Genomic DNA, 27,624 nt, shown 5'->3' on the forward strand with positions numbered 1-27,624 from the left:
TACAATGACGCGGATAGTTAGATTACTAAAATGTGAAATAGTTGATGTTTCCCTTCCAATCTCTAGTTATAAATTAAAATGTCATTTTATTTTGAAAAAAATAGAGCTATAAACTTGTACGTTGTCAAGGTCCCCAAAGTAATCTAATTCCCAAAATTGTAATCCGACATGCGGTAGAGAAAAACAAACGAATTACATATAAATAGTAGCATCTTATTAATTTAATTTAAATTTAATATAAAAGTAGGTAACAATTCACTGGTAACTTCTGAAAGTTATGCGGTACTGGCCTGAGCAGCTATCCAAGTCTCGACAGTAGTTTTGTAACTGGCCAACCATCTAATGTTGTTCTCCACGGTTTCGAGAGCTTTCGCGCGATTCGCAGTGCCGGCGCCGGCGTCTGGGTATAGCGCAAAGAATTCTTGCATCTAAAAGAATATACGTTATTATTCGACTTATAACAATGAAGTAATAATAATGATGAAGTACCTCTGTCAACCTCTCTTGTGTGGCGAAACTTGATGTAATAGTGGGTATGAACGATCCCAAATATCTGTTGTTCAAAGTGAATCTTTCCACTAAGTATTCCCAGTTTGCCCTGTAACGTAAAATTGCGTTGTGTGGTTGTTTTAAACACGTCAATGAACATACCTGACCCAATCCCATACAAGGGAGGTGCCAGCAGTGTTTGTGGATATGTATCCCATTACGGTCCAGTAGTCCTGACTGCGGACAATGCTTTCGTTTTTGCATAATTCGATCATCCTAAAAAAAATGGAGCTAGTATTTCGTCTATGTTTAACAGTGCTTCTTAATTCATTTTTACATTATCAAAAGACAGGGACGTACTTATAAGTATTATTGTTATTAAGGTTGTTCATATAAAATTCTACCTTTATTTTTTTTGCCTTTCTGTCTAGGAAAAAATTATAACGACGGAAGGTTTAGGAGTTTAGAGGATTACATAAAAAACAATTGAGTGTTGCAGGGTTAGCAAATAGAACAAAATGCTATGTAAATCACGAAAGCAAATATATGGCACGTATACAGGGTGTCATAGAAATAAGTGCCAACATTTCAATCAGTCATTAAAAGCAACAACATTTACCTAATACATTTTTTTAAAATTAATTTCTATTCAGCGTTTTATACCCATTAAAATAACCCTAATGAGCAAAAAGACAAATATACACAGGGTGTTTGTAAATAAGTAATATTATATTAATATTTTAGAGGGTCGTTGCCGAAGTTATTTTGTGAAAAAAAGTTCATATAAACATAGGTCGAAATATGCTTCGTTTCCGATTGTTAATTATTTCAGAGTTTTAAAGATATTGACTCGAAATTTGAAAACGCTTTGGAGGGATAAATGTGCATTTTTGGGGTTGATCCGAATATGTCTACTTGCACCAGTGGCGTTCGTGCGAGAATGCCACAAACTTTTTTAATAAAAAAAATGGTATGCCACTGACTATTTTCAGTTTGATATTTTTTTTTTAGAAATCCATCATCAATTCTGAATGAAATTGGTCTCGTCTATTTTTTTCTTAGGATACACCGTTCTTGAGGAAAATAAAACATTATTTTATTGTCAGTTGTGTAATTTTAATTTCTATTGATACATTATCTAGTATCTTGCTGTCAATATTTCTAAGTAAAATACTATGAAATTTCGAGTCAATATCTTTGAAACTCCTTGAAATAATTAATAAAAATAAACTAAAAAATTAAAATTTAAACACTGTCTCGGAAACGAAGCATATTTCGACCTACGTTTATATGAACTTTTTTTCACAAAATAACTTCGGCAACCACTCCCTAAAATATTTCGCACTTATTTACAAATACCCTGTAGATTATCTCATATAAAAACACACTTTTGATTTATATCTGTGAAATGTTACATTCTGTTTTTTATATATTTGTTTGAGATAGCAAATTTTATGAAGTTTTAGTCTTTCATTTTTTATTCTAGATAAAAGGAAAATAAAGTGGATAGATTGTTCTACGAATAATCATGTACAGAGTAATTCGTTATAAGTGACATCTCCTATTTTTGTAATGTAGGAAATTTTTTAGATTTTCTACAACCTAGATTGTTATGATAACTGGTTAATGCTTATCGAAATGGAACCATCCACCAAATCCATCCATCCATCTCTATTTTCCTTATTATTACAGAAAAACGTTTTCTTCAAATATATAAAAGTACCCTGGGTATTTCATTTAAAAAAGCTCTTGTTAGAAAATTTTAAATACAGGGTCGAAAAGTCCCCATGGTTCATCTGCCGTTACGTGAGAGCGATAAAGTCATAGAAATCCGTACGATAGAGAAAGATGGCTATAATCACCGCCCATTTCGCCCTTCCACAAATAAGAAGTGGATCTTATTTGTGGAAGGGCGAAATGGGCGGTGACTATTAGACGCCTTCATTATAGCCATCTTTCTCTATCGCACGGATTTCTATGAGTTTCTTTATCGCTCTCACGTAACGGCCGATGAACCATGAGGACTTTCCGACCCTGTATATGAAAGATATAATTTTTATTCTCATAATTGACTCCGTTTAAGTATCTTCCAATATTTTTTTAAAAACTTATATATAACCTCCCTACCTGCTAAGTAAAGTAGTGTTATCCACATTAGCCAGTCCATAGACTAGCTTTAGTTTTTCAGAAGCGTCGCTTTCCGCTTCATATATACTCAATAATTTTTCCCAAGTTTCTTCATTTTCATTTTTTATACCTTCAAAAACCATTATTTCAGAATAATTACCTACAGTTTGTATAGTGATTTTTTACTTACCGTATCTGTAAACAAGGGTTCTTAAATCTTGTGAAAGTGATGTCCCATTATTTATCCAAGCGTTGAATTGGGTTTGGACTTCTGACAGACAATCTGAATGTCCCACTGCGCAAGACAGAGTCAAAACCTGGACGCGAGCTAGTCTAGAAGAACATTGGTTATTTTAAGAGGGCTCTATAGCAATAGGCAACCAGCAATATATTTATATAGATTTTATTACACAGTTTGTCTAAATATGATTTAAACCACACATAACAGACTTTCTCCCATTTTAACGCAGATTTTCTATAAAGTGGACTTAGTTTCAAACTCAAATAACCTTTTGCTGTAAAGAAATTTGTAATTTGCCGCTTTTAAATAAACGGCATCGTAAGTTACAAATTTCTTTACAACAAAATGTTATTTGAGTTTCAAACTAAGTCCACTTTATAGAAAAACTGCGTTAGAATGGAGGAAATTTTGTTATTTGTGCATTAATTCATAGTTAGACAAACTGAGTAATAAAATCTATAAAAATGTATCGCTGGTTGCCTATTTGATAGAGAGCCCTCTTAAGCTCATTCGAAAAAATTGTGTTAGGATTATTTACCTTCTTAAGTGACTGTCATCCTCACTTTCAATCCACGTGAAATTGTGATAAGCGGTATCAACTATATTTTGGACATATGTCTAAAAAAAGCAGTACATTAATATTACAGAAACAATAATTTAAAGTTAATTGATATAAGAGAGTAATAGTGCCTTGTTGCTTACTTTCAGTGTTTCGGCTTGAGCCGATTCTGATCCAGTAAGGTATTTTAAAATGCTTTGCAACTTAGAGGAAGCCACACTCCAAGGGGGATACTCGATTTCGTTCACTATGTTCTTCGTTAGCTCCAACGGGACCTCGTAAGACAGCAGACCGGCCTCCGCTATACTGAAGGATTCTTCCACCAGGTGGGTCCTATCGGAAACGCTCAAGGAGTCGTATATGCTGATCAAACTATTCCAAATGTCGACCGGATAGTTTACCCTGTAGTAGCCGATTTGGTCGTAGTTGAATTTGAGCCAAGTGGCTCCCTCCGGCCTCTGGATCGTCACTGTAATAAGAAATACGTCAATTACGACTCGCCATTTGCCTTTCTAACAAGAATTATAACTGATAAAAGACCAGTTTTGTACAATTTTACAGTGTGTAACTTTAAGTGGGAGTCCGTTTTTTACCGACCTGAAATTATTTTTTTAATTCTAAGTTGTATCCGTGTAAAATTTAAAACAAGTTATATAAAACTGTAAACAAAATACGATATGTTTCTATTCTTTTTTTTATTCAGACACTTCAGCCAATCGGTGCTAGACAGATGAAATTAATCCAAAATAAACATATAACAAAAAAAATTTAACCGTGAACAATTTCAATTTAAGCAGAATGCAATCCTGTTCCGAACGCTTACAAAGCGCAACGGGGGTTATCCTTCGCTGTTCGGTAAATATTCCGTATTGCCGCTTCTGAAAAGCCGCTAATGTCAGTTGACTTCACACCTGGCATGATATGACGGGATGGTAAAAGGGTAAAAAAAACAAACTTGTCACGTTAACTTGGCGAAATAAAAATGGCCGAATACGCCATCACCGCTTCATTCTGTTACAATTTTATTTTGTTTTGTGTGGTATTAAGAAATAGTGTATATATGGCTAGAGCCTACATTCCAGTTAGGAGAAAGGGATACTGTTGCAAGAAGACGATATCAGATGGATTATCCCAACCTATAGGTACCGAATAAGAAAGTGTTTGTAAGACTGGTTCAACATTTAAGAGATTATGGAGGTTTTGAGCAACAATAGGCTAATGTTGGACGGAAACAAACTGAGAGAGTCAGAATCAAACATTTTAAATGCTGTGGAAGAGGATCTCGGTACCAGTACTCGAAGATTAGCCTTCAAGTATGTCATATGCTGTGGAAATCAGGTAGTAAACATATTATTTTATTTATTATCATTTGTATACTACTGTTTGAGTTTTTTGTTAGATTACCTGTTGGGTATGTTTCATAGTTCATCTAATTTAAAAGAATTAAGTTAAGTTAAGAATTAATTAAAATCGTTTATGGAAATTTTCTTTTTAATAACTTTTCCTTTAAATTGTGAGATTTTACAAGTGTGCATGACCTACGACTAACGCGTTCCTTTTTTTGGGGTTACACCAGCTTGTTCAGCTGCGGGGTATGAAAATTACTAAGAAATGCTAAAAAAATTAATTTTTCACTGTGGAATTTGAGAAAGCAAAGTTATGAAAGGTATTTTCAAAGTACAAAGACAGCTTTCTTTTAAATATGACCCCCATTGAAAGATACATTCTGTATATTCTCATATTGATTTGATTAGTCATAAATAAATGCTTAAAATCATGCTAATGAATGACTCTTCTGAGGCTTTCAATAATTTTATTTGTATTATATGTATCGTATCTCTTTCATAGTAGGCACTTTAATTAGTTTATTTGTTTAATTATGTTATGTTTTATTATTACTGTTATCGTTTCTTTTTTTACTATGTGTATGGTATAATTTTTTATTGCCTGAATTGTTGCACTGATTTACTGAGTTTTTTTATTTTAAATAAGATTTACATACATAAATGTTTCATTATTTCGCAATTGGGAATTGTTCCTGTTGGATAATAAGTTAAATAAATAAACAATACTTTGTTAACTTACAGCTTTCATCGTCGTGTTGGAAAAGAATCAGTTCTGTCGATTGTCCCAAATCTGTGACGTAGGTAACAGGGATTGTCCACTTATAACTGTAAATCAAAAATTATGAAACATATGATCGCCACAAGACTTTCACAACGTACCCGTAACTTGATTCCGTGCTGTCGTATGTAGCATCAGGATCTTTCAAAAACCTCTTCTGCGTAAGGGTGTAGTTATCTCCATTTACACTAACCGTTAGAACTGGATAACCCATTTGTACGGTGAACGTATCCATCATTTGGGCAACGTCCAATGTGCTTCCAACCACCTCCTGAATTTCAGTCAAGAAATTGCTAGTTACAGCGTTGGAATAGGCGTATTTGTTCAAGTAGTTTGTCACGCCAAGTTGGAAATTCTCTTCCCCGACGGTATTCTCAAGCATTCTCAGTATGGAAGCACCCTAGGTCAAAATACGAATGAGATTCTTCTTGAAGAAAGCAAGGGCTACGTACGTACCTTGTTGTACGAGATGGTGTCGAAAATTTCCGTAATTTGATCTGGAGTTAGGACGGTTTGAACTATTGGATGTGAACTCAGGGTGGCGTCCAAAGATAACACCGTATGTAGCTCGGACACCAAAAATTGATCAAGCTGAAAAGTAAAATCTGTATTAGAATACAACATTGTAATTGAAAACTGAGCCATATCAAGTTAAATTATCATCTGATTTATTACCATTCCCCAAGTTGGTTCAGCTGCGAGCACACCTTTGTATTCGATGTAACTGGCAAATCCTTCGTTTAGCCAAAGATCGTTCCACCAGTCCATCGTGACTAAAGGAACAACATATTGGTAGAATAAATGAAAAATCTCGGGTTTATTAAATTTTACCTAGATTTCCAAACCAGCTGTGAGCAAGTTCATGAGCAACCACAGTAGCTACCCTTTGTTTGTTAGAAGATGAATGTGTGTCGCTGGTGTACAACAGGGCAGTTTCCCTGTAGGTCACAAGACCCCAGTGCTCCATGGCCCCGGATACAAAATCAGGAATGGCCACCATATCTGAGAAAATATGATACAATTATTATCCAAAACAACTAAAACAAGACGGAAGGCAGAGAGAGGACTTAGGCCTAATCCAGATCTACAAACAATGTTTACAATAACCAAACATTAACGTTTACATCTGTTTACATGTAAACAGAAGTAGTCTGTCTACATTAGAAAATATTATTCATTTGATAGTGGTTTCTTAGCTAGGAATCTTTGACCTGGCCTTGTTGTTCTCAGGCTAAGTCGCTATGGATATAAGAGTTCCTCAGACAATGGTCTTCTTTGAGACGTTCCGCAGCGATTTCTGTAACTTATCCTATCCAATGCTTTCAAACGTTTCGCCTTTCTTCACTATTGACATCTGCAGTACTGATTCTGACCGTTTGCGACCCCATCACCGGTGTCGTTGCGCGCATCTAAACCTGCCCAGTACAGTAGTGGGAGTTAAGTGTGAGGTCCCGCTTGCAGTGCCGATGACGTGAGGTCAGCTGCGTACGCTAGTTGTGGACAGTGGGGTAGAGGGTGTGGCCTCTCCGGTATCTCTGCGCGTGGCAGCACGTCTGCGCAGTAGGATGGTGGGTGTGGACTTACGTTCTTCTACACTGTATCGCCGGAGCCGTTGCATATGCTTTCAAGCGTGCACAGTGGTGTATCATGCATTTTCCTTTCACGCCGTTGCTTGTTCAGAAGAAGTTATTCAGGTTCTACTCATCAGAAGGCGATACGATTCATATTATTGGGATGTTATTGAAAATAAACGATAATGCTAGATTCCGAAATTTTCTTAAAATCGCTTTTACGCCCATTTATGCACATACAAAACATAACATTTAGAATCAAAATACTCTGAATTTGAAACTCACCTAATTTTGGCAGCGGATAAGACATGTTGAAATAATTGACGTAATATTCGATAGCCTTTTTCCCTACTTCCCCCGCGTATGTGGTTTTGTTGAGATTTTCGGGGCTTGCGTAAACTTTGAGAGGGACCGACGTTCCCATATTGTCGAAAGACGTTTCCGTGTTCGTAAAGTCCGAAACGATGAAGCACGAGAGGTATGTGGACATCTCCACCGTCTCGTCGAAAGTGACCAGTTCATTATTGTCATCGTAGTCTTCTGTTCTCTGTTAATAAAAAAGTAATGATTAAATATTCTTTATTCCACCGGAACAAATCATCAACTGCTTGCTTTAAACGGTGAAATAATCGGGGAGGAGATCCGGAAAATTAATAAATTAAAATTGTTATCTCCTGAATCCTGGTCAGCAGATGAGAAGTTCAAAAAATCATAGAATTCAAGGTTTCTATCACCTTTGAAATTAATACAGTAATACCTTGAGTAGAAAACGATGATACAATGCAAGGTTATCTCATAAATATGCAAAATACATAATAAAAACTGTACAGTTTATGTACAGCTAAAAATATATTTGTATTAGCGCTGATCAAGTTAATTGGAATACAAATAAATGTTGCCTTATCAGAATAAATGGTACATGTAATCTAGAATAAATAAAATAAGTTTTGCAGACATATTTTTGAATTTATATTGCTAATATTCAATCAGCGTTAATAATCGGTTAAAAGTAATACTTACAGCTACTGGATAATTCGAGAGAGCGATGTAGCTTGCATCCTTTGGTTTGAGCAGGTGGACTATGTATTTGGCTTTCAAATTTGGTTCGTCGAAGCAAGGAAATGCCTGTCTTGCATAGGTAGGTTCGAATTTCGATGTTGCTATTTGCCTATAAACAAAGAGCAGTTAGCTAATTATAAAATCGTATTTATCACTTTTAATTCCTGCATTTTTTGCGATACAATTAACCAGAGTTATTTCAATTGTGCTAGTAATAACTCTTTCGGCAATAATTTCTGTTTTAGTGTCTGGCAATGGTAGAAAAGCGGCGACAAGTTACTTTGCTAATGTGTTGGGTAAATGTATGCCGCACCATTTAATTATACAAGTTGCAAAATTTAATCGTAAAATTAGCGGTTGCTCTATATTTCCCTGTTACAGTTGAAATACATTTAAATTTAATACACTTTCAAATACGTTGAATTTCCATATTGAACACGGCTTTCATAGTTTTCACTTTTATTCGCTACATAATAAACGAGGAATTCTAGAAATTGCGAGTGTCTATATCACAGTGCATTTTCTGATTTAGTCTTTGACTTCTAACAACAATATGCAAATTATGAGGATAAATCCATACTCCATATAATGTAATGCTTACAACATTTTCACTTTATCAAAAAATTGGGTCGAATTAACGGTTTAAGATTTAACAGTTAATATAACGATCTGTAGGAACATCGAGCATTATTTTTGTTTGGTATTATATTTCCATAATGTAATAATATTTTCCCGACTATTTACAGCTTTTAAATATTGTTGACCCTAACCTTTTAGGTATTTTAAAATGTAAATCAAGAATTGAATGTAAAAACAACTTCGTTTAATCTCGGTCAAGTATAATGTGCTCATTTTATAAATTATATTCATGTTTATAAACATTGGATGATTGAGGAAGTTGTGTCCGCATTGTTTTTAAGGCATAAATATAATTTTTGAAAACTATATTTTTTAAATTAAATTAAATTTAATATTGTAAATTATTTATCACCATAAGTTCTTCCTCCTGTTGCAATTAGTTTAATAATGAAAATAATATCTATTCATTTACAAGAAATTCTTACTGGAAATAATTGAAAAATTTTAAAATCTAGGTCTTTAAAAATTATAAAAAAATTTAGACTAGACCAACTCGAGAATGTAAATTTCGGAAATTCTACCGGATTTGACATGGCACGTCGATTTAGGTCTTTGAAATATGTTTTTTGATGAATTGAATGAATGCGAGAGCAAATCAAATCGAATTATACTGGGTGTTTCAAAAAAGTACCACACATTCGGGGGCTAGAAAAAATAATAAAAAAATTTCTAAAAGACATGAGCCTATTGTCTTCAGTATTTGAGATACAAAGCTACAAAGACAATTTATTAAAATTAAATTTGGTCACATCTTTTCTAACAAACACCATAATGCATTGAAAGTTCTTGAGAATGTTAAAAACGTTGGCATAATTATTTCTTGATCTTCTGCTAGAGGTCGCTAGCTACGACCTTTCCTAGCGATATTTTATTATACAGGGTATTTCTGAAATAAATGCGCTCCTTGAAAAGGGTGATAGCTGGCACGAAAATGAGCAACTTTTATTATGCAACTGATGACCTAAATGATTATGTTTTCGAGAAAATTAATTAATAAAATTTTCCGTAAATGTAAACCGACCCTGTGCATCTTGTGCACGTGCGCTGAGTTGTTGTATTATTATTTAGCGTATAAAAACTAACAGTACCGTGTGTCGTGTACTACGGGTACAATTATTACACCCCTATCATGTTCAGGCATTAAATAATACTGATTTCCAGCCTCGTGTGGGATTTTGCCAGTGGTTTCGACATCAAATAACACATGATCCGGATTTTTCTAGAGACATCATACTAAATTTTCACAACATTCACTATTGGTGTGATGTAAATCTTCACGTTGGACAGAGATCTCGGTTACAGCTACGGTTTTCAGTGAATGTGTGGTGTGCTGTTTTTGGTGACAGAATTTTGATCGTCGTTTGGAAGCATGTTGAACATGAACCACATGAAAACAACTTTGAATAATTTTTGTGGAGCATATCGTCTATTGGTAAGTAATTTGTTCCTTCGTTTAGTTTATGTCTTACTTTTAAACAAGATTTGAATAAATTTTTCAACACAAAATTTAAACAGCTGGCTAGGGATGGCTTTATATTTGTTTAAACCTGCATGTGAAGACCTTCTGTAGTTTATACAGTAGAAGCCTATTGATTTTGGGATAGTTGATTTTGTTTTTCTTAAGAGCAAGCATAATATTTGTTTTATATACAATGAGATTTTACGTTATATTATATGACAAAAAAAGTTATAAAATGTAGCTTGCTTAGGTAATACCTGGTGACCTCTAGTAGATGGTCAAAAACTAACAACACTGACACATTTAGCACCTTAAAAAACTTCTATCTCTACTAAATTTCAATGCATAATGCTGTTGTTTTTTTGGCAAAGAGGAAGGTGATTAATGTTTTATATAAAAAACTTCTTTCAGCTCAAAAACAAAAGACGATATAGTCCATAGGAAAGAATTGTCTTATTGTTTGATGTTCGCTCAGCGTCTGAATTTGTGGTATGATTTCCAAAAACACCCTGTATAATGTTCTGGAAATATTACTGCGAAAAAACGACTCCTTCATTACTTTTGAGAGCATCATTTTGGATTTGTCCCCTATGGACTTTTACTTTTGGGGTTTTATAAAACAAAGAGTTTATAAAACAGACCAAGAAATTTCGATGATCTAATGAATTGCATAAGACATTTTTAAATTTAAGAAGACGATTGGAAAGATGTTCGACCGGAAGGATGTTTGGTGGAGAAAACTAAAATTTAATTTAGATTAACGTTTTGCAATTTTTTATTTAACAAGTTAGTATTTATAATTCATTATATTTTTGTACGTTAGTTATTATTTTTACTGTGGCCGCAATAAAAAGTGTTAAATTTATAGTGTCTGATTTTATCTTTGTCCGATTGGTACTTGTTTTCACTCTCATGACAATCTTTGACCTGCTTATTATAATTTTTGATTGTATGTTTTTCGAAGTTTGGCACTCCATAAAAAAAACACTCAGTAGACATTTGTTGATCAAATTTGGTACATAAGTATTTTGAATAGTTGAATAGCCCGGTAATATTATCTTTTTGATAAAAAATTGCTAGTACCACTTTCAGGAAAAACGACCATTTTAAAAAATCGTAGGAGGCCAAACTTTTGTTGCATCAATAAAATGGTTAGTAGAATATAAACTCCATTCAAGGTACTAATTGTAAAAAAATTGGCTTGCAGAAGGTCCACAGCCTTCTCATATGAAAAATGGGACACACTGTACGTAATCTAATCCTTATTTCTTGAATAGTTGACATACTCTTACTTAAATTTTGGAAGCGCAAATGTAAATTTTGAATGATTACAACATTTCGTTGGCAAAAATTAAAATGGATTATGTCACCTGCATTAACAAATTTTTGTATTAATTTGTAATGCAAACTTTAAGCAGCGACCGTGTCGGATATAAAAACCACTAGGTACATAACGAAACAAATAACAAGACATCACTTCCCACCGTTGTGCTAATTTATATTTTCACCGAATCGTCACGCCTCTACAACTCTAACAACAAATTACCTCGCCGCTCCTCCAGACCGTCCGTATTCGCTCCTGTAAAAACCCGTCAACCTGTCCTTCAGACCACCCTCGAACCCTATAAACAAGTGGTACACGTCCGGAAGGATCTTCTCCCTGGTGGTGATGATCAGTACCTGGTCCTCTTCCACTTCGTTCACACTTATAACTCTCAATTCCGTCGCATCACTCCGGACGAGGTTGATTTCGTTGATCGTCAGGTTGCTGCTGTGTATAACTAGGTCTTTCCTGAACCCGGAAACGTTGATGGTTATATTGACCCATCCTTCGAACTTGCCCGCGGCCAAGTCAGGAAGAAGCGTTAAATCGTACAGTACCGGCTTCGTGTCTCTCGGCAGTCTCTGGTACCTCGGCTGGGGCACGAGCAGCCTGTCGACAGGCGCTGACGGCGAGTTCCTCGGAACGTACCGCACCGGGGGCTGATTGTAGAGGATGTGCCGCCCCACGAAGACGAGGGCGGTGATCAAACACGCGCAAATCACCAAGAGACACAGACAGCAGCTGAGTAAAACGGCGACGGTCTTGCTGGGTTTCTTTCGCGGCGTGTCACTTGCACACAGAGACATGACTCAGTTTGTCGCGAAATCGGTTAGCATTTCGCGTAGGTTTCTAGCCGACTCACGTGGATGGGTGAATGCTTAGATATTACGACAGGTGCTGGAGAGGGAAAAGCCTTCTTTCGTTCCACGAGGCGATCTACGATACCTTCTAATTCCACCGCAACTATTGAACATCGCCTGCTCATAGCGGTAATTTTATAGATCGGTTGCGTTTGAAATATCTAGTAAACAAAGATACGATAATTTTTTGTTTTAATAAACAAACGTACAGTAAGTGTAAAGTACGGGGTGTCGATTAAGTACGTCGATAAACTTTAAGGAATGATTATTTGGTTTGGATATGACAATAAAATCATCACTTAAAGAATAAGACAGAATGAATGAAATAATGTTATTTTATTAAGTGTTCAAATTAGTTTTCTTCATCATCCATACAATAATAAATTCTTTACTCCACTTCGGAACGAATATTTCGAAACGCAGCATCTGAGGAAATTGAATGTTTGGGCAGATATACCACCTCATAGGGCCTTTCTTCCTACCGGGAAATCTGAATGGAAACATGTATTTGAATCTACTCGAAACGAATATCTATCCGATGATTGTGAAAGTATTGCAAAATGACAACGTTTTACCAGAAGAGCATGTGTGGTTTCAGTAGGATGGGCAGAGGTTCAATTGAGTGGCCACCCAGATTGCTCGATTTAACGCCCTTAGACTTCTTTCTATGGGTACACTTAAAGTCGAAAACTTATGCATCACGACCGAATTCACTTGAGGAGCTTCGTCGGCGAATTATTGAAGAATGTCGTCAGATAACGCCCGAAATGTTTCGAAATGTTCCTTCGGAAGTGGAGCAAATATTTTATTATTGTGTGGAAGCGGAGGGTAACCAATTTGAACATTTAATAAAACAACATTCTTTCATTCATTGATATTTATCTCATTCCTTAAGTGGTGATTTTATAGTCATATCCAAACCAAAATTTAAAAAGTCGTATGTCGTCGTGAGCGGAATTCAAAAAGCTTTAAAATGAGGTGTCATTTAAAATTTAAGGGTATAATACGCCCCTGCCTGAGGTGTAGCTTCCATTTGTCCCTCTTGAAAAGAAAATCGACGTGTCTCAGTTTTTTTAATTTCGATTTTTCCAGGTGGGAAGTTTTAATTGGAACCCTTTGTATATTCATAACGCCCTAGAGTGTTCTTTCTAATTTAATCTATCTTAAAATAAAGGGATTTTTATAAATCAATAGCCTTGCACCATATTAAACATGTTTATGTAAATGGATACAGATTCATTCTAACAAGTGCAAGTGCAAGTGCAACCAAAAACTGTTCTTTTCCATAATCCAACATTATACTTTTTTTCATTTCTTTTTCCAGTGTAGATTTTTGAATTCTAGAAAAATAATTTTATCTACAATTTTATTTTTTTTATACAATATGAAAAAAATCTCAACAATTTCAGATAAATGAAAATAAATAGAGGACATTTTTTGTTTCATTTGTATTTTCTCAGTCATTTTCGAGTTATTTAAAAAGTACGTTTTGGTAGGACGCATTTATCACCCTGTAACTTTTTTCCTAAGTAATTTCAGATTCAGATTTCAGATTACTCTTATCTTCTTTCAAAAAGCACTATAGATTTTTACTTATGAAAAAACTTCACTCAATTACGTTTTCAAAAGTGTATCCTTGAGTTATACGGTACGAAAACCCGTTCCTGGAAGTATTAAAAATATCTTGGTATAAAGATTACTTCTCTCGATAAGAATTTATAAAGAACGATAATGATTTTAAACCTAAAACGTTTAAAGGTAAAAGCTCAAATAATCTTTCATTAAGGTCCTCATTATTAATTAATTCTCTGTCTGTTTCTTATCTACTAGACGAACAAACGATTTTACTTTTTTATATATAATTCCACATGCAAATATTATTATTTTACATTTACTTGCTTAGTCCTACATATAATATTGTTTACTTTTATTTACAAGTACGTGAAAATAATTCTTAAAATGTAGGGTTAGGATAACAGCAAACGCATATTTTACAAAGGTTTTTTTTAGTTATTATTTTATTTGAGTAAATTTAAATAGTAACAATGAATAAACAGAACATTAAAGATTTTATTTTTGTGATTACTTTTGTTCTACACGCTTTACTTTTCAAGATTTCAGTACCTAAAAACGCCACGAATTTAACTATTTTTCGGCGAGGGTTATGGTCTCCTTAAAACAACATTTTGTTAATAGCTGTGATGAGATAGAGTACACTTTTTAATTTATTCATCAAAAGTCTCTTGCTCTCTTATACCACAGATTTGAGGGGACATGTCCCCGAAGTTTATTGTACTATTTTTTACACCCTGTATAATAATTCACATCAAAAGCTTCATGATGGTATTGTCATGGAAATCTAAGTCGGATTGTAATGTTAAAAACAATTTTCATTTTTAATTGGTTTAAAGCAAAATCATTTAAAAATGTTATAGGACTAGGTACCAATAATGATTTTTTAAGTAAACTCATGTCCACATATGTAGAGTGAGAAATTACCTTTATTTCAGTTTTAAAACTCTAAACCTGACATTCTGCTCTCTGTTACATAAGTCTGGACAATGTAGGATACGGTTAACCTTACTACTTCTTTCAAAGCAAAGTTGTCACAATTAGCAAAATTAATATGAATTGTTTCAATTTACACATAAATTGATGTAGGTTTTTAATTCGAATGCTACCATTATAATCTTGACACTTTTCCTGTGATGATGTAAATGTCATGCTTGAGTTCAGCAATTTAAATCATATACTATATAAAATTTGAGCGAAATAAATGTTCCACTAAGAAAACATTAAATTTGTAAACAATACAACTTGCTTCGCTGCTTTTTGAACCATAAATTGTTTAATTTCATAACTGTTACATAAAAAAGGCAGTGACAAAATCAATGTTACAGTAATAGCCGTGTAATATTAAATTTATTCACGTACTTGTTGTGGTATTTACCTTAACCTAAAAAGTTGGTAGCTTATATGTATTTTACATTGATCCTCATAGAACGTTGTAATTTTGCATGAAGGTATAGACACGACTTGCATAATACTGAGAAAATAACAGCCAATTTAATAGCAAAAACTTGGGCGTAACGTATTATTTGTTATGGATACTGCTTTACGAATTATTACTTTCTCTTGCTGTTTACATTTAAATCTCGTTTATACTGACACTTCTCAGAATGTTTTGGAGTCATTATAGTTGCTATTAAACTAAATTTTACCTGCTTTCCCCACTCTCCGTGGTATAGCTGCTAGTGTACAACCCTACAATCCTGTTCTTCATGTCGCCGTTGAAGTTAATTTCGATGGTGGCGTTTCCAACACTAAATAGACTCCCATCTGCCTTGGTGATGGTCAAAAGTTCGTAAGTGTCTTCTAGAGCAAAGTTTCCGGTTTCTGTTCCAATAGTGACGTTGTCAATGGTGAGAAGATTACTGTGGAGCACCACAGAATCTGTTTCCGAGAGGACATTTAGGGAAATAACGACTGTACCTGTTGAGGAAATTGTTATTGTTTTAGTATTAAATGAATTTTCATTTTGCGAGAAAAAGGTGTTTTTAATAATGAAATTACATAAGCGATTAAAGGCAAAAGTTTACAATTGATTTACTTCTTATCTAAATAAATTTTATGATGTTTGGATATTTTATTGATTTCATCAGATTTATTGGTATGTGCTCAATTCCATAAAACAATAATCTCATAATCTCATGTCATTTGATAATTTTTTTAATGAAAATTTAATTTCTAGAAATTGGCGTATTAAAAGTATCAGGGTAGATAATAAAAGGATTTTTTGGGGCTGACGTCTATATAAGATTTCAAAAAATTGATCTGGCAATTGAGACGGGATTTAACGATTTGATTGTAGTTACTATCGATTGATCAATTTTTCGTTCTCACAATTCAATTAAAAGAATTTAAGATGAAATAAATACAAAAACCCTGGTGAAAGTTAAAAGTGTTTCTGTTTGTCAGAATTGAAAACGACTCGACTTGACTGATGAAGTTTGAATAAATCAATTCTTCGTTAAATTACTAAAAAATCAATCAACTAAATTAAAACATAGGTTTTCATGATAATTTTTAAAAATTTTTACTGATACATTCGAATTGATTAAAATAGATTTATTCATAAATGAGCTATAAGGAAATGAAGTATAAGGTTTAGAAAATAACCAAAATGTGCGATTTTCTGAAACAACGGTGCGACGTAAAATTTTGCTTGAAACTGGAGAAAATTTTCACGGAAACGTTTCAACTTTTGAAACAAGTTTACGGAGATGATGCTTTGGGTCGTACGCCATGTTACGAATGATTTTCATGATTTAAAAGTGGTCGTCAGTCAATTGAAGATGATCCTCGACCAGGAAGGCCTTCGACTCCAACTGTTGACTCTTACGTTCAGAAATGTTTAGATCTGGTGCATGCAAGAGTTGTAGCAAAAGTTGTTTCTCGTTTGATGACCCAACAACAGAAAGAATGTGCACGTTTGTCGGCAATTCCATGAACAATTCAAAGAATCAATACGGGAGACGGTAGCTGGATTTACGACTACGACATTGAGACAAAAGTTCAATAATCACAGTGGATTGGCAAAGAATCTCCACGCCCCAAGAAAGCACGTCAGTCTCAATCCAATGTCAAAGTTCACTGTTTCGACTTTAATTGAATTGTGCATTTTGAGTTATTGCCACAAAGTGAAACAGTGAACCATGTGTACTATCGAGGCGTTTTACAACGGTTACATCAAAAAATCCGCAAAAGAGACCAAAGTTGTGGCGAGACAACTCATGGTTCTTGTTCTTGCCCCATGACAATTCGCCTGTACACTGAGCTTTGTCAGTTCGTCAGTTTTGTGTCAAAAATCAGATTACTGTCTTCCCTCAACCTCCTTACATACCAGACCTGGCTCCTTGCGAATTTTTCTTATTTCCGAAACTAAAATCAGTGCTGAAGAACGCCATTTTCAGATTATTGATGAGATCAAAGCAAATTAGTCGTAGACTTTAAATGTTATTTCAAATGAAGCTATCCAGGGCTGCTACACGAAATGGAATGACTGAATTAATTTTTATACTAGGTATAACGCTGTTTATATTGCAGCAGATATTCCTGAATTTGTATTTGTAATTTGATTGTGGTTGTTTTGCCATAGGTATTTTTAACATCGACTAGTATTAGGATTAGCATTGCGATTAATATTACATACTGATGTTAGTTCAAGATAACTCGAGTTTAATTAAAACAGACGGACTTAATCCAACACAGGAATTTATATATTTTGAATAGTATACGATAAATTTATCTGATAATTAGAATGTAGAAAATTTAATTAAAACACTCTAGAATATGTAGCAGCTTCATAAAACCTATAAAAATAATAATCAATACATTTTTAACACGTAGATACCTTTTATAATCGTTTACCTTCCATTGACTTGAAAATCGTTTCAGATTCTGTATAAAAAAACTGATGTGAATTTTAAGTAGGCAACCAAAGAAGCTTAAGTCAGTTTCATTGTTGATTCATCAAAATTTACCTTATTTTCGAATGGACTTTGCAATGTTTCACCAAAAGTATATTCGCTCTTTTGTAATGCAACTGATAAATAAAGATGTAATGGTAGGTACTTATATTGGTAAGATAATCCAAAAACGGAATATCATATCTACGAGTATATAAAGCCTGGGCCTACCTGAAAATAGTCCGGTGTCCAAGTCCGGATACAAATACAAGTCGTACACCAGCGGTTTCACTGTGGTGGGCAGTCTGTATTTGGACATATCGTCAGGAGCTTCAGTGGTGCCAGTGGTGGTAATAGCAGTGGAGGTCTCCGGGGCAGCGGTGGTCCCTGGAGCAGCAGTAGTTACACTTTTCAAATCGTCTATTTCTGACCTCAGTTCGGCGTTTTGCACGCCCAGAACGATGGTCGATATCCCAAAAGCAACGGTGGCTGCAATCAGAAAACACAACAGCTTATGGGACAGGATCCAAGCTATGAAGGAGGCCATGGTTTCGGCTAGACCACGTTCGAACCTCGTAACTGTTGGATCAGAACTGAGTGGCTCTTTTGCGATAAACAGTGAAGCTACCTTTATCTCGTATATTTCGCTTGGCGAGGGAATTTACTATGTTAATAAAATAATCTATATTTAATCCCCGTTATTGTACTTATAAGCTGAATTAGGAATATGTGGCGAGATTAAGATATACGATTTTTAAGTAATTTATGGCTCTCTCAATCACACCACAAAAATCTCTTTGCAAAACAAGGATTTATTAATAAATCAGACAATTTTATAAAAATGAGTAATATACAAGAGAAATATTTACGATAATTGTTTTATTGTGCTGAGTAAATTCGATATCGAACGGTATTTCTTTGAATTTGCTTGAAGTTCATCATTGAACAATTTATTGGGAATGCATTTATAATTTTTTTCTTGGGAGAGGAGATAAACGCATGCGGATTGTATTTATCAGTTTTCTCTAGATACCATTTTGATAATTCTTTTTTTCATAGTTGCTTTATGATCGATTAAACAACTAAATGACAAATTAACATGCTTTTGTGGTGGCATTAACTATATGTTTGATATTTTTTTTTTATAACAGACAATGTTGATAAGACAAGACGTAAATGGTTGTATCTCCCGAAATCGAACAGATTTAGATCTTAAGATTAAATAATTTGCTGTATTAGTGACAATTGCATTTTTTTAGCAAAATTCGTGTCTTTTGGGATTCCAATAAAGGTTAGTCATACATGGAAAGGAATGTAGAACATAAATATTAGGACATAAATATATTAAATACTTAATTCAGCCTGAAATAAATAGACATTATAGGAATGTAATTTTGAATGTGAAAAATGTATAATGGGAGTTACTAACGTGGAATAAATTCCGTACACGCGAACATAAAATTGCTAGAAAATACTAGAGATACGTCGATCGATAACTAATTATGAGTTGCATACTTTTTTATCGAATAAAAATATGTACATTAGGGTGGGTCAAAAAAATCGACTATTTTTTTTACTTTATACTCTGAAAAAGAGGTTGCTAGACACCTCTAGAAAAGTCTCTCCAAATATGAGCTCTTAATTTTAATAGGAAGGTTCTCCGCTTTACAGTTTTCCATTTTTTCCTCAGTATTAGAAAAAAAAATCTCTCTATCAACAATAGAAAAACTTTTTAATAACAAATTGAACAATTTTTTTTAAGATTAATACTTTTCATAAAAAAATTCTGACAAAAAACGTTATTTTTTCAGGATTTAATGAATCATTGACTCAGTCAGAAATAATGCACTAATTTTTTTTCGATGTAACCCAACATGTTTACACGACTAAAAAAAAAACTAGAAATATAGTTTAAAACATTTCTCTGTTCATAGAAATTCAAATTTGTATAAATTTCCCTGAAACTTATAAATTAAATTGAAATTTTCCGAATTACTAATCAAAAAACTGTTAAAATTGGAGTGCATTGAAGTTTGACGATGAATATCTTTTAAACGCTTTATTTAATCGACTAATCATAAGAGACCATTTTTGTAGAGCAGTTAATTTCCTACAAAACTATGAATTGCGTATTTCCTAATGATTCTTTGTTAACGAGTTATAAAATTCATAAGCAAAACAGAAATTTGTCTTAAAATAATCAAACTTCAACCTTTAATATCTTTTAAATGGTGAGGTTTACGAAAAAATTGTAAGAGACCTTTTTTGTAGAGCGTTCAATTTCCTACAAGTATATGAGCAACCTATTTTTCAAAGTATAAAGTAAAAAAAATACTCAATTTTTTTAAAGATAATGTAACTGCATAAAGCACATTTTTTTAATTACAACAATGGTAACTTTACGGATATTTGCCTCTAAAAAAATCACGATGACGTCTATCTCTTAGTGGGAACAGATTTCGACGTTCTCAGTATATTTTTTAAACGATTTTGTGTTTGATATACCGAATTTATTCCAATTAATAAACAAAACAAATGGTTTTCCATAAGGTTGTTGAATCTCTTAAAAATTTAGCTACTATTTTTCAGTTACAAAGTTAAATTCGTATAAAGCCGTCACAAGTTTATTTGTGTGGACGCAATCTTTTTTTAAAATCACGTATCATGTCATACTTACAGAACAAAAGATTATATCTTTTGTCTGACTCTCAGAATAAGTGTACAATTTACCTTGAATTCGATAAGTAAATAAATGACATGCAGATTTGTATTTACTCTATTTATATGAATTAAAAACATTAAATTATGAATAAAAAGTGTCTTGAGTCTTTACATGTACTCCACTGTTCTTATCGCAAAAAGCTTTGATGATAGGAAAAAATGTTATTATTAAAGGGTGTCCCAAAATTCACGGATGAAGTAATTTTGATAGAAAACACAGGTTTTTAATCAAAAATTTTTATTGAATTATCAAGTACACGTATAGGGTTATGTATGGAATAGTATATCGGGTAAATGGTCTTCACAGCTTTGTTGGCACATACACACTCTTTCAAAATTTTCCTTAACCGTTTTGCATAAATGCGGCTGAATTTTCTTGATACAGTGCTCAATTTTCTCCTTCAAAGAGTGGGTGCTCGTGGACTTGTTGGCATAAACCTTAGGACTTCAAAAAAACCCCAAAGAAAAGAGTCGAACGGAGTTAAATCGCGTGATTTTTGCGGTTAATTCTGACCACCAAAACGGGAAATTACACGACCAGGAAATAGTTCATGCAGCAATTGAATTGTCTCTCGGGCAATTGAACTTTGTAAGCAACAAGATGCAAATCCTTCATGAGAATACGCTATAGAGAGCTTGTAATGTCCAATTCTTCCGAATTTTCAATCAATCTCTTCACAACTGATGAAGTTAAGTCACCATTCCGACATTATTTTCTACGAAAATTGCGAACTGAGGCTTTGCTCAACAATTGAAACGCTTTTTTCTTTTGAGTAGCGCTTCGATTTTAATAATCTTGAACTGTCAGCTGTCGCACAGCGCACTGTCTTTTTTTTCATTGGCAACACTTCACCGCACAAATGGCGCAAAATTCAAATCTTGCGCGAATTTTGGGACACCCAATATATTACAAATTTCAAATAAAAGTAATCAATTAATAAGATATAGAGCTTATTATTTAACACTTACGTGGAAAATATTTATACTGAGGGTAGTTCTTTAGTAATGCCAATTTAGTACCATGGTAGGGTAAACGTGTACGACCATGGGTAGAAGCGTATCTCGAAATGAATTTGAGTCCTACAAAAACACTTATAATATTTGGGTCATCCAGACATACATATGGTAAGTAGATGTAATAATCTATTAAATATTATTGAGTAGATAGCGTTTTGATATTTATTTTTTTATTTGAATATATATTTTTTATGTTTATAAACATAATTTTTTTAAATAATTATGTATGACCATGGGGACATGTAGCTATTCATCTTTACATACGTGGATTCGCAAGTTTTTCAAAGAGACTCATTTTAATATATTCTTTTGTTACGTGAATAATGATGAATGAAACACACGCCCTCTTTGTCATACAGTACTTAGAGAATGAATATGTGTAAGTAGTACACCACGTACCAACCTAAGAAACATTGACGTGAACTGATCATTTTATCTGCTTGATAAATCAATTTTGTACGGCATAATTTTCTTTTTATTGACTGAAATTAACACAAATTAAAACATTAATTTTACGAAGTAAAGCACAAGGAAATATTAATAAAGTACTTACTTTAATTTTTAGGTTAATTTAAATACTACACTGATGAGTTTTTTTTGACAATGATCAGCTGATAGATGAGCAGCTGGGTTGGTAGTAACAACTTCAGCGATACTAAAAAAAGAGTAGGGATTTTGCATCGTTTTCAAACTCGTTGGGTTTGAGTTTTTCATTTTCGTTGTTTGTTGACATAAAATTGAAGTTTGAAATGCAAATAAAATAAATAATAATGTTTTTTTTCTGTATAAATGTAGAGGCACGGTGGTTATGCAATTTACTATACAAGTAGTGTATAGTGGGTCACATAAGCTGTGGGAGAACTTGGAAATACATACATAGACAAATAGACAATTAGTTTTGTACAAAATAATTTTTGCATTCTGTATATATTTTAAATATTAAAACTAATCACATTTATTACACTGAATTAGTCTTAGGAATGGTACCTACATAGTTTTTAAATATGATACTAAAATAAAGTATTACATTACAATTTTTTTTAATAGAAAAACGAATTAAACAAACGTGTAAAAACCAAAACTGGCAAAGAAACAACATTGAGCATAATGTAAACAGTATAAATTCTTGAACTAAACGTTCTGAACTAAGTGTTAATGCTTTACAAAAGGTAAAAATTCCTTTAATAAATTTAGCTACCTACTTAGATTACGATACGATAATAAATTTTTTACTTTTTGAAGAATGCTGGTGATTTTGTATATAGGCCGGATTGACCAACAATGTGATCAGGTAGATATTGATCCACAGTTTATTTCTTATACTCAATTTTGCGATAACAAGTTTAAACAAGTCGTAGATTCTAGAACCGTCAGAAGTAAAATCGAAAAGTTTTATGTATTAATTATTTGAACAAATTTTTTATGTCCGTAGGGATGGCCCTTCTTCAAATTCAGTAATCGCATTACAACCAGTAAATACCACATTTCGTAAATCCATTGTTTACCAAAACACTTGCCGACATAAAATATACCGCCCTAATATTAAATTGATCCTATTAAGATTTATTATTGAAAACTATGTTTCCTAGAATGTCGGAAAGGACCACCTTCCTTCCTTTTATTGAGTTATTGATGGCTTTAAAGGTGACGGTGACAATAACGCATTATCCTTTTTGTATTGGTCCTTTACACGCACAATATAAATATTTTTGTCACAAATTCATTCATTCTTCTGTCGACTAAAGAACCGATACAATGAGTGTTGTAATATTTCTGGTGTATCTTGTATTAATGTGTGACTGTTCTCCATTGTGGCCGGCCAACAACAGTTTGTACAAAGCGAACAGTATTGTTCCAATTCCTGTAAGTATCTTTTTATAATAATAAAAGTTATACGGAGTGTTTACCAACTTGAGAGGATTTTGTGTTAAATGCATGCGGTTCCAAGACAGTTTTCACGTATCATTGTGGAAAGTCAGTAGATATTAAGAAACAAAATATTCTATTTGCAAAAAAATATTCCTGCCAATCTAGTTTCCGCAACTCGACTTTATTTATTCTTCATACATCCTCTCCATCCAAGTATGCAAACAACGAAAAATATAAAATATATAAATTTTGTATCATATTTTTTAGATTGGTGTGACACCAACTGTAGCTGATAGCATAGAAAAAGGCGCTGAACTGGCTTTGGAGTTCTGCAAAAGTGTTTTCAAATGGGATAAGTGGAATTGCCCCAGGTCTTTCTTTCTTAGGTGTGTATATCTCTGATGGAATATCTAAATATAGTAATATTTTTGAATAATAAACTGTATATGTTCAAAATTCCTCTTATTTTTGTAAAATTTTCTTTCAAGGCTACCAAAACAGCAACCAAATAGAGAAACAGCGTTTTCCAAAGCCATACTCTCAGCAGGAATAGTACATAGAATAACAAGGGATTGTTCTAAAGGTGATATAACAGAATGTGGGTGCGATCCTGACATAGGGCCGCCGTCTGTACTGACTTCAAGTTCACTTAAATTACATACTTCTTCGTTGTTGTATAATTCAACTCAAAAAGTAGAGGAACATCGTAGTGGGTGGACTTGGGGAGGATGTTCAGACGATCCTAGATACGCTTTAGAGGTGTCAAAGAAATTCCTAAGTAATTTGGAAAAGGGAAATGATGCTGCTGCCTATGTTGGACGACATAATAATAACGTGGGGGCACAGGTAACACTTTGAATTCATTATTTCTGAATGGTTCGAAATTAATTTTTTGTTTTCTTAGGTCATACGGGATTCCATGGTGAAGAAATGCAGGTGTCATGGGGTGTCTGGTAGTTGTTCAGTGCAGACCTGTTGGATGCAGGTTGCTTCGTTTGGTGAAGTTACTAAAAGGCTCAGGGAAAAGTACAAGCGAGCCGAAAGGCTGTCCTATGAGACTGTTGAAGTTTCGATTACTTTGGGAAATTCTGCTAGGGAATTGGCGAAAGAAAAAGTAATACCAATAAAACGGAATAGCTTGGTATACTTGGTGCAATCCCCTGATTATTGTGTTGCAAACAAAACTGAAGGTACATTTATTTTTAGAAATCAATTCTTATTAATGAGGATTTTCTCTTAGATTTTCCAGGGACGAGGGGAAGAAAATGTTCTAGAAATGCTTCAAAACTAGCCTCACCTGCTGAGAAGAAAAGTTGCAGGACTTTGTGTAGGGGCTGCGGTTATAAAGTGAAGAAGATCAAGAAGAAAGAAACACAGACTTGTAATTGTAATTTTGTATGGTGTTGTGAGGTAAAATGCGAGACATGCGTGGTTGATGTCGAGGAATACTTTTGTTATTGAGATAGACTTTTAAACTATTTCGAACGAAAATTCAATATTAAAACTTCGTGATACTTACTAGGTGCTTTAATAAATATTTATTCCATATTTTCAGTTTAGGTTCTTATAAACTTGTATAAGAATTTGTGATTTTAAATACAATTCTCTACCATGTATTTTCGACAATTGTTTATGTAAATATAAGGAATTATTTTGTTATAATTGTATAAAGTATTATTTGTAAATAAATATGTTTCATAGGAGGTGTGTTTAACTACCTATTTCTTTAAAAGTTTTTAAAATTTATAATAAATATCTTATATTTTAAGTACCAACAATTTTAATGTACCTAGTACATAAATGATTACATTAAATATTTACTATTAATGTATACCCATAAACCTTTTTTCTGTGCTGTATGTATATATGGTGAATTATACCTACTTAATTAGATGTAGAAAAAGTAACTGAGGCTTCTTCTGGAGAAAATAGAAAAAACTAAGTTGCTTCATTACCCTCAAAATGAATTTAATTTTAATCATTTTTTTAAGATTGCTGTTTCAATGAAATTCGGTTTAATACTTACTTAAAATGTAGACATCGCTAGAGTATTTTGAAACATCTCGATATTTATCACAAAAAGGCATATTTACAATATAACGCTAAAATGCTTTCTTCATTTCAGAGAAACATGGATTCCAATTTTTTTACATCAGCTATCAGGGCATTTTTAGGTAGTTTAATTAAATTTCAACTTTTTCTAAATTTATACCTTCCATAAATATGGAACAATTTATTTCTATTTTAAAGTCAACATACAGATCTTTAATATTTGTTCTCTTATTTTATACTTTTTAAAATAATCACAGCCACACTCAAAAAAAAAGTTGGGTATACTTTTTATGCGACATATATTTTTCGTAGTAATTTGCCCTCCTGAACACGAATCAGGGGTCAGAATTGGCCCATCACGTCACAATTTTTTCCTAACCTCAAAAAACTTGTGAAAAATAGTGAAAATTGATGAAAATTTACTGGGAAAATTTGGAAAAAAATTTATTTCCTCATCAAATAGTACATTTCTATGTAAAAGACTCTGCTGAATTCAAATCCACTGTCAGAATTGAGCTAGAACGTGTGGTTTTTTTTCTAGCCTCAAAAAACCGAGCAGGAATCGCTATTTTCAAATTCTGAGCGGATTTTGACCAGATTTTGTATAAAGGGGTTTTTTGGGTCGCTGATTACGAATATGAATTCACATTGTAAAAATTCAAGATGGCTGATCCAATATGGCGGGTGTACTTTTTTGAAATCCACCGATTTCAGTAAAATTTGGCATCATAAGGATTGCTGGTTGATCTCACCTTCATTAATCACATATCTGGAGCCAGATTTTCATAAATCAAGGTAAACTTTGTAGGCAGAGTCATAATTTTAGGCCGAGTAGGCGGCATTTTTCGGCAAAGTCACATTTTTAGATTGAAGGCATAAACAGATGCAGTGATGTGCTGTGTGGCAGTAATGTGTCCTTTTCCTTGAACTTTAAAATTATTAAGAAATAAAAGCATCTAAATGCCATAGGAAAACTGCATAGTAGTTAAAAAAATCTGATTGGAAAACCATAAGCCCATGCACGACTAATTAATGAATAAAGTTGAAACTTTTTGGTCTTGTCCCATGGAAACAAGCACATCACACTACACATCATTACATGTGTAGAGTCCTTAAGTCATTTTTTTAAGCGAAGTCACATTTTTAGACGGAGTGGAATCTTATACCTTGATTTATGAAAATCTGGCTCCAGATGTGTGATTAATGAAGGTGAGATCCACTAGCAATCCTTATGATGCCAAATTTTACTGAAATCGGTGGATTTCAAAAAAGTACACCCGCCATATTGGATCAGCCATCTTGAATTTTTACAATGTGAATTCATATTCGTAATCAGCGACCCAAAAAACCCCTTTATACAAAATCTGGTCAAAATCCGCTCAGAATTTGAAAATAGCGATTCCTGCTCGGTTTTTTGAGGTTAGAAAAAAAACCACACGTTCAAGCTCAATTCTGACAGTGGATTTGAATTCAGCAGACTCTTCTACATAAAAATGTACTATTTGATGTGGAAATACATTTTTTTCCAAATTTTCCCAGTAAATTTTCATCAATTTTCACTATTTTTTACAAGTTTTTTGGGGTTAGGAAAAAATTGTGACGTGATGGGCCAATTCTGACCCCAGATTCGTGTTCAGGAGGCCAAATTATTACGAAAAATATATGTCGCATAAAAAGTATACCCAACTTTTTTTTTTGTGTGGCTGTGAATCAAATAAAATTACATAACGAGATTTTTCAAATCCTGTACTTTTTTAAAAATGTACATTTTGTTAATATCTCCTGTATTTTAATTTTATTGCAAATATATTAAACTAATTGAAATAAATAAAAAAAATCCTAAAATTTTACCACATCAGGTCAAACAATGTACTTTCATAGGAATTTCCAATAATTTTTTGAATTTATTTGAATTAGCGTTTAAAATAAAGTAAAGATATAAAAGGTAATAAAATACATATTAAGAAAAAAAAATTATTATAAGTTCAAATATTGCTTAGGTAAAAAAACTATCACTCTAATTTAGTCTCATGTCAACAATCATA

At 33.3% G+C, this 27,624-nt stretch overlaps 2 protein-coding genes across 3 annotated transcripts; one reads left to right on the plus strand and one right to left on the minus strand.

Moving 5' to 3' along the window:
* Positions 1-192: 192 nt before the first annotated feature.
* On the minus strand, positions 193-22,130 carry LOC108906958 (glutamyl aminopeptidase). Of its 2 annotated transcripts, XM_018710408.2 has the most exons (18): positions 22,062-22,130; positions 21,611-21,721; positions 18,152-18,409; positions 15,674-15,944; positions 8,132-8,279; positions 7,397-7,658; positions 6,372-6,542; positions 6,216-6,313; positions 5,997-6,131; positions 5,642-5,940; positions 5,502-5,587; positions 3,560-3,885; positions 3,396-3,475; positions 2,807-2,949; positions 2,617-2,746; positions 652-765; positions 490-598; positions 193-428 (listed from the first exon to the last, which is right to left on the minus strand). In XM_018710408.2, the coding sequence occupies exons 1-18, from the start codon at positions 22,087-22,089 to the stop codon at positions 276-278; spliced, it is 2,922 nt and encodes a 973-aa protein (XP_018565924.1). In that variant the 5' UTR covers positions 22,090-22,130; the 3' UTR covers positions 193-275. The 2 variants fall into 2 exon arrangements, with proteins under 2 accessions (XP_018565924.1, XP_018565925.1); XM_018710409.1 differs by lacking the exons at positions 15,674-15,944; positions 18,152-18,409; positions 21,611-21,721; positions 22,062-22,130 and adding an exon at positions 11,815-12,425.
* Positions 22,131-23,449: 1,319 nt separating this feature from the next.
* Positions 23,450-24,988, plus strand: LOC108906942 (protein Wnt-8b-like). Its single transcript, XM_018710390.1, has 5 exons — positions 23,450-23,521; positions 23,795-23,913; positions 24,016-24,373; positions 24,432-24,717; positions 24,768-24,988. The coding sequence occupies exons 1-5, from the start codon at positions 23,450-23,452 to the stop codon at positions 24,986-24,988; spliced, it is 1,056 nt and encodes a 351-aa protein (XP_018565906.1).
* Positions 24,989-27,624: the final 2,636 nt, after the last annotated feature.

This window comes from Anoplophora glabripennis, unplaced genomic scaffold (assembly GCF_000390285.2).
Source record: "Anoplophora glabripennis isolate ALB-LARVAE unplaced genomic scaffold, Agla_2.0 scaffold223, whole genome shotgun sequence".
NCBI classification, from domain to species: domain Eukaryota; kingdom Metazoa; phylum Arthropoda; class Insecta; order Coleoptera; family Cerambycidae; genus Anoplophora; species Anoplophora glabripennis.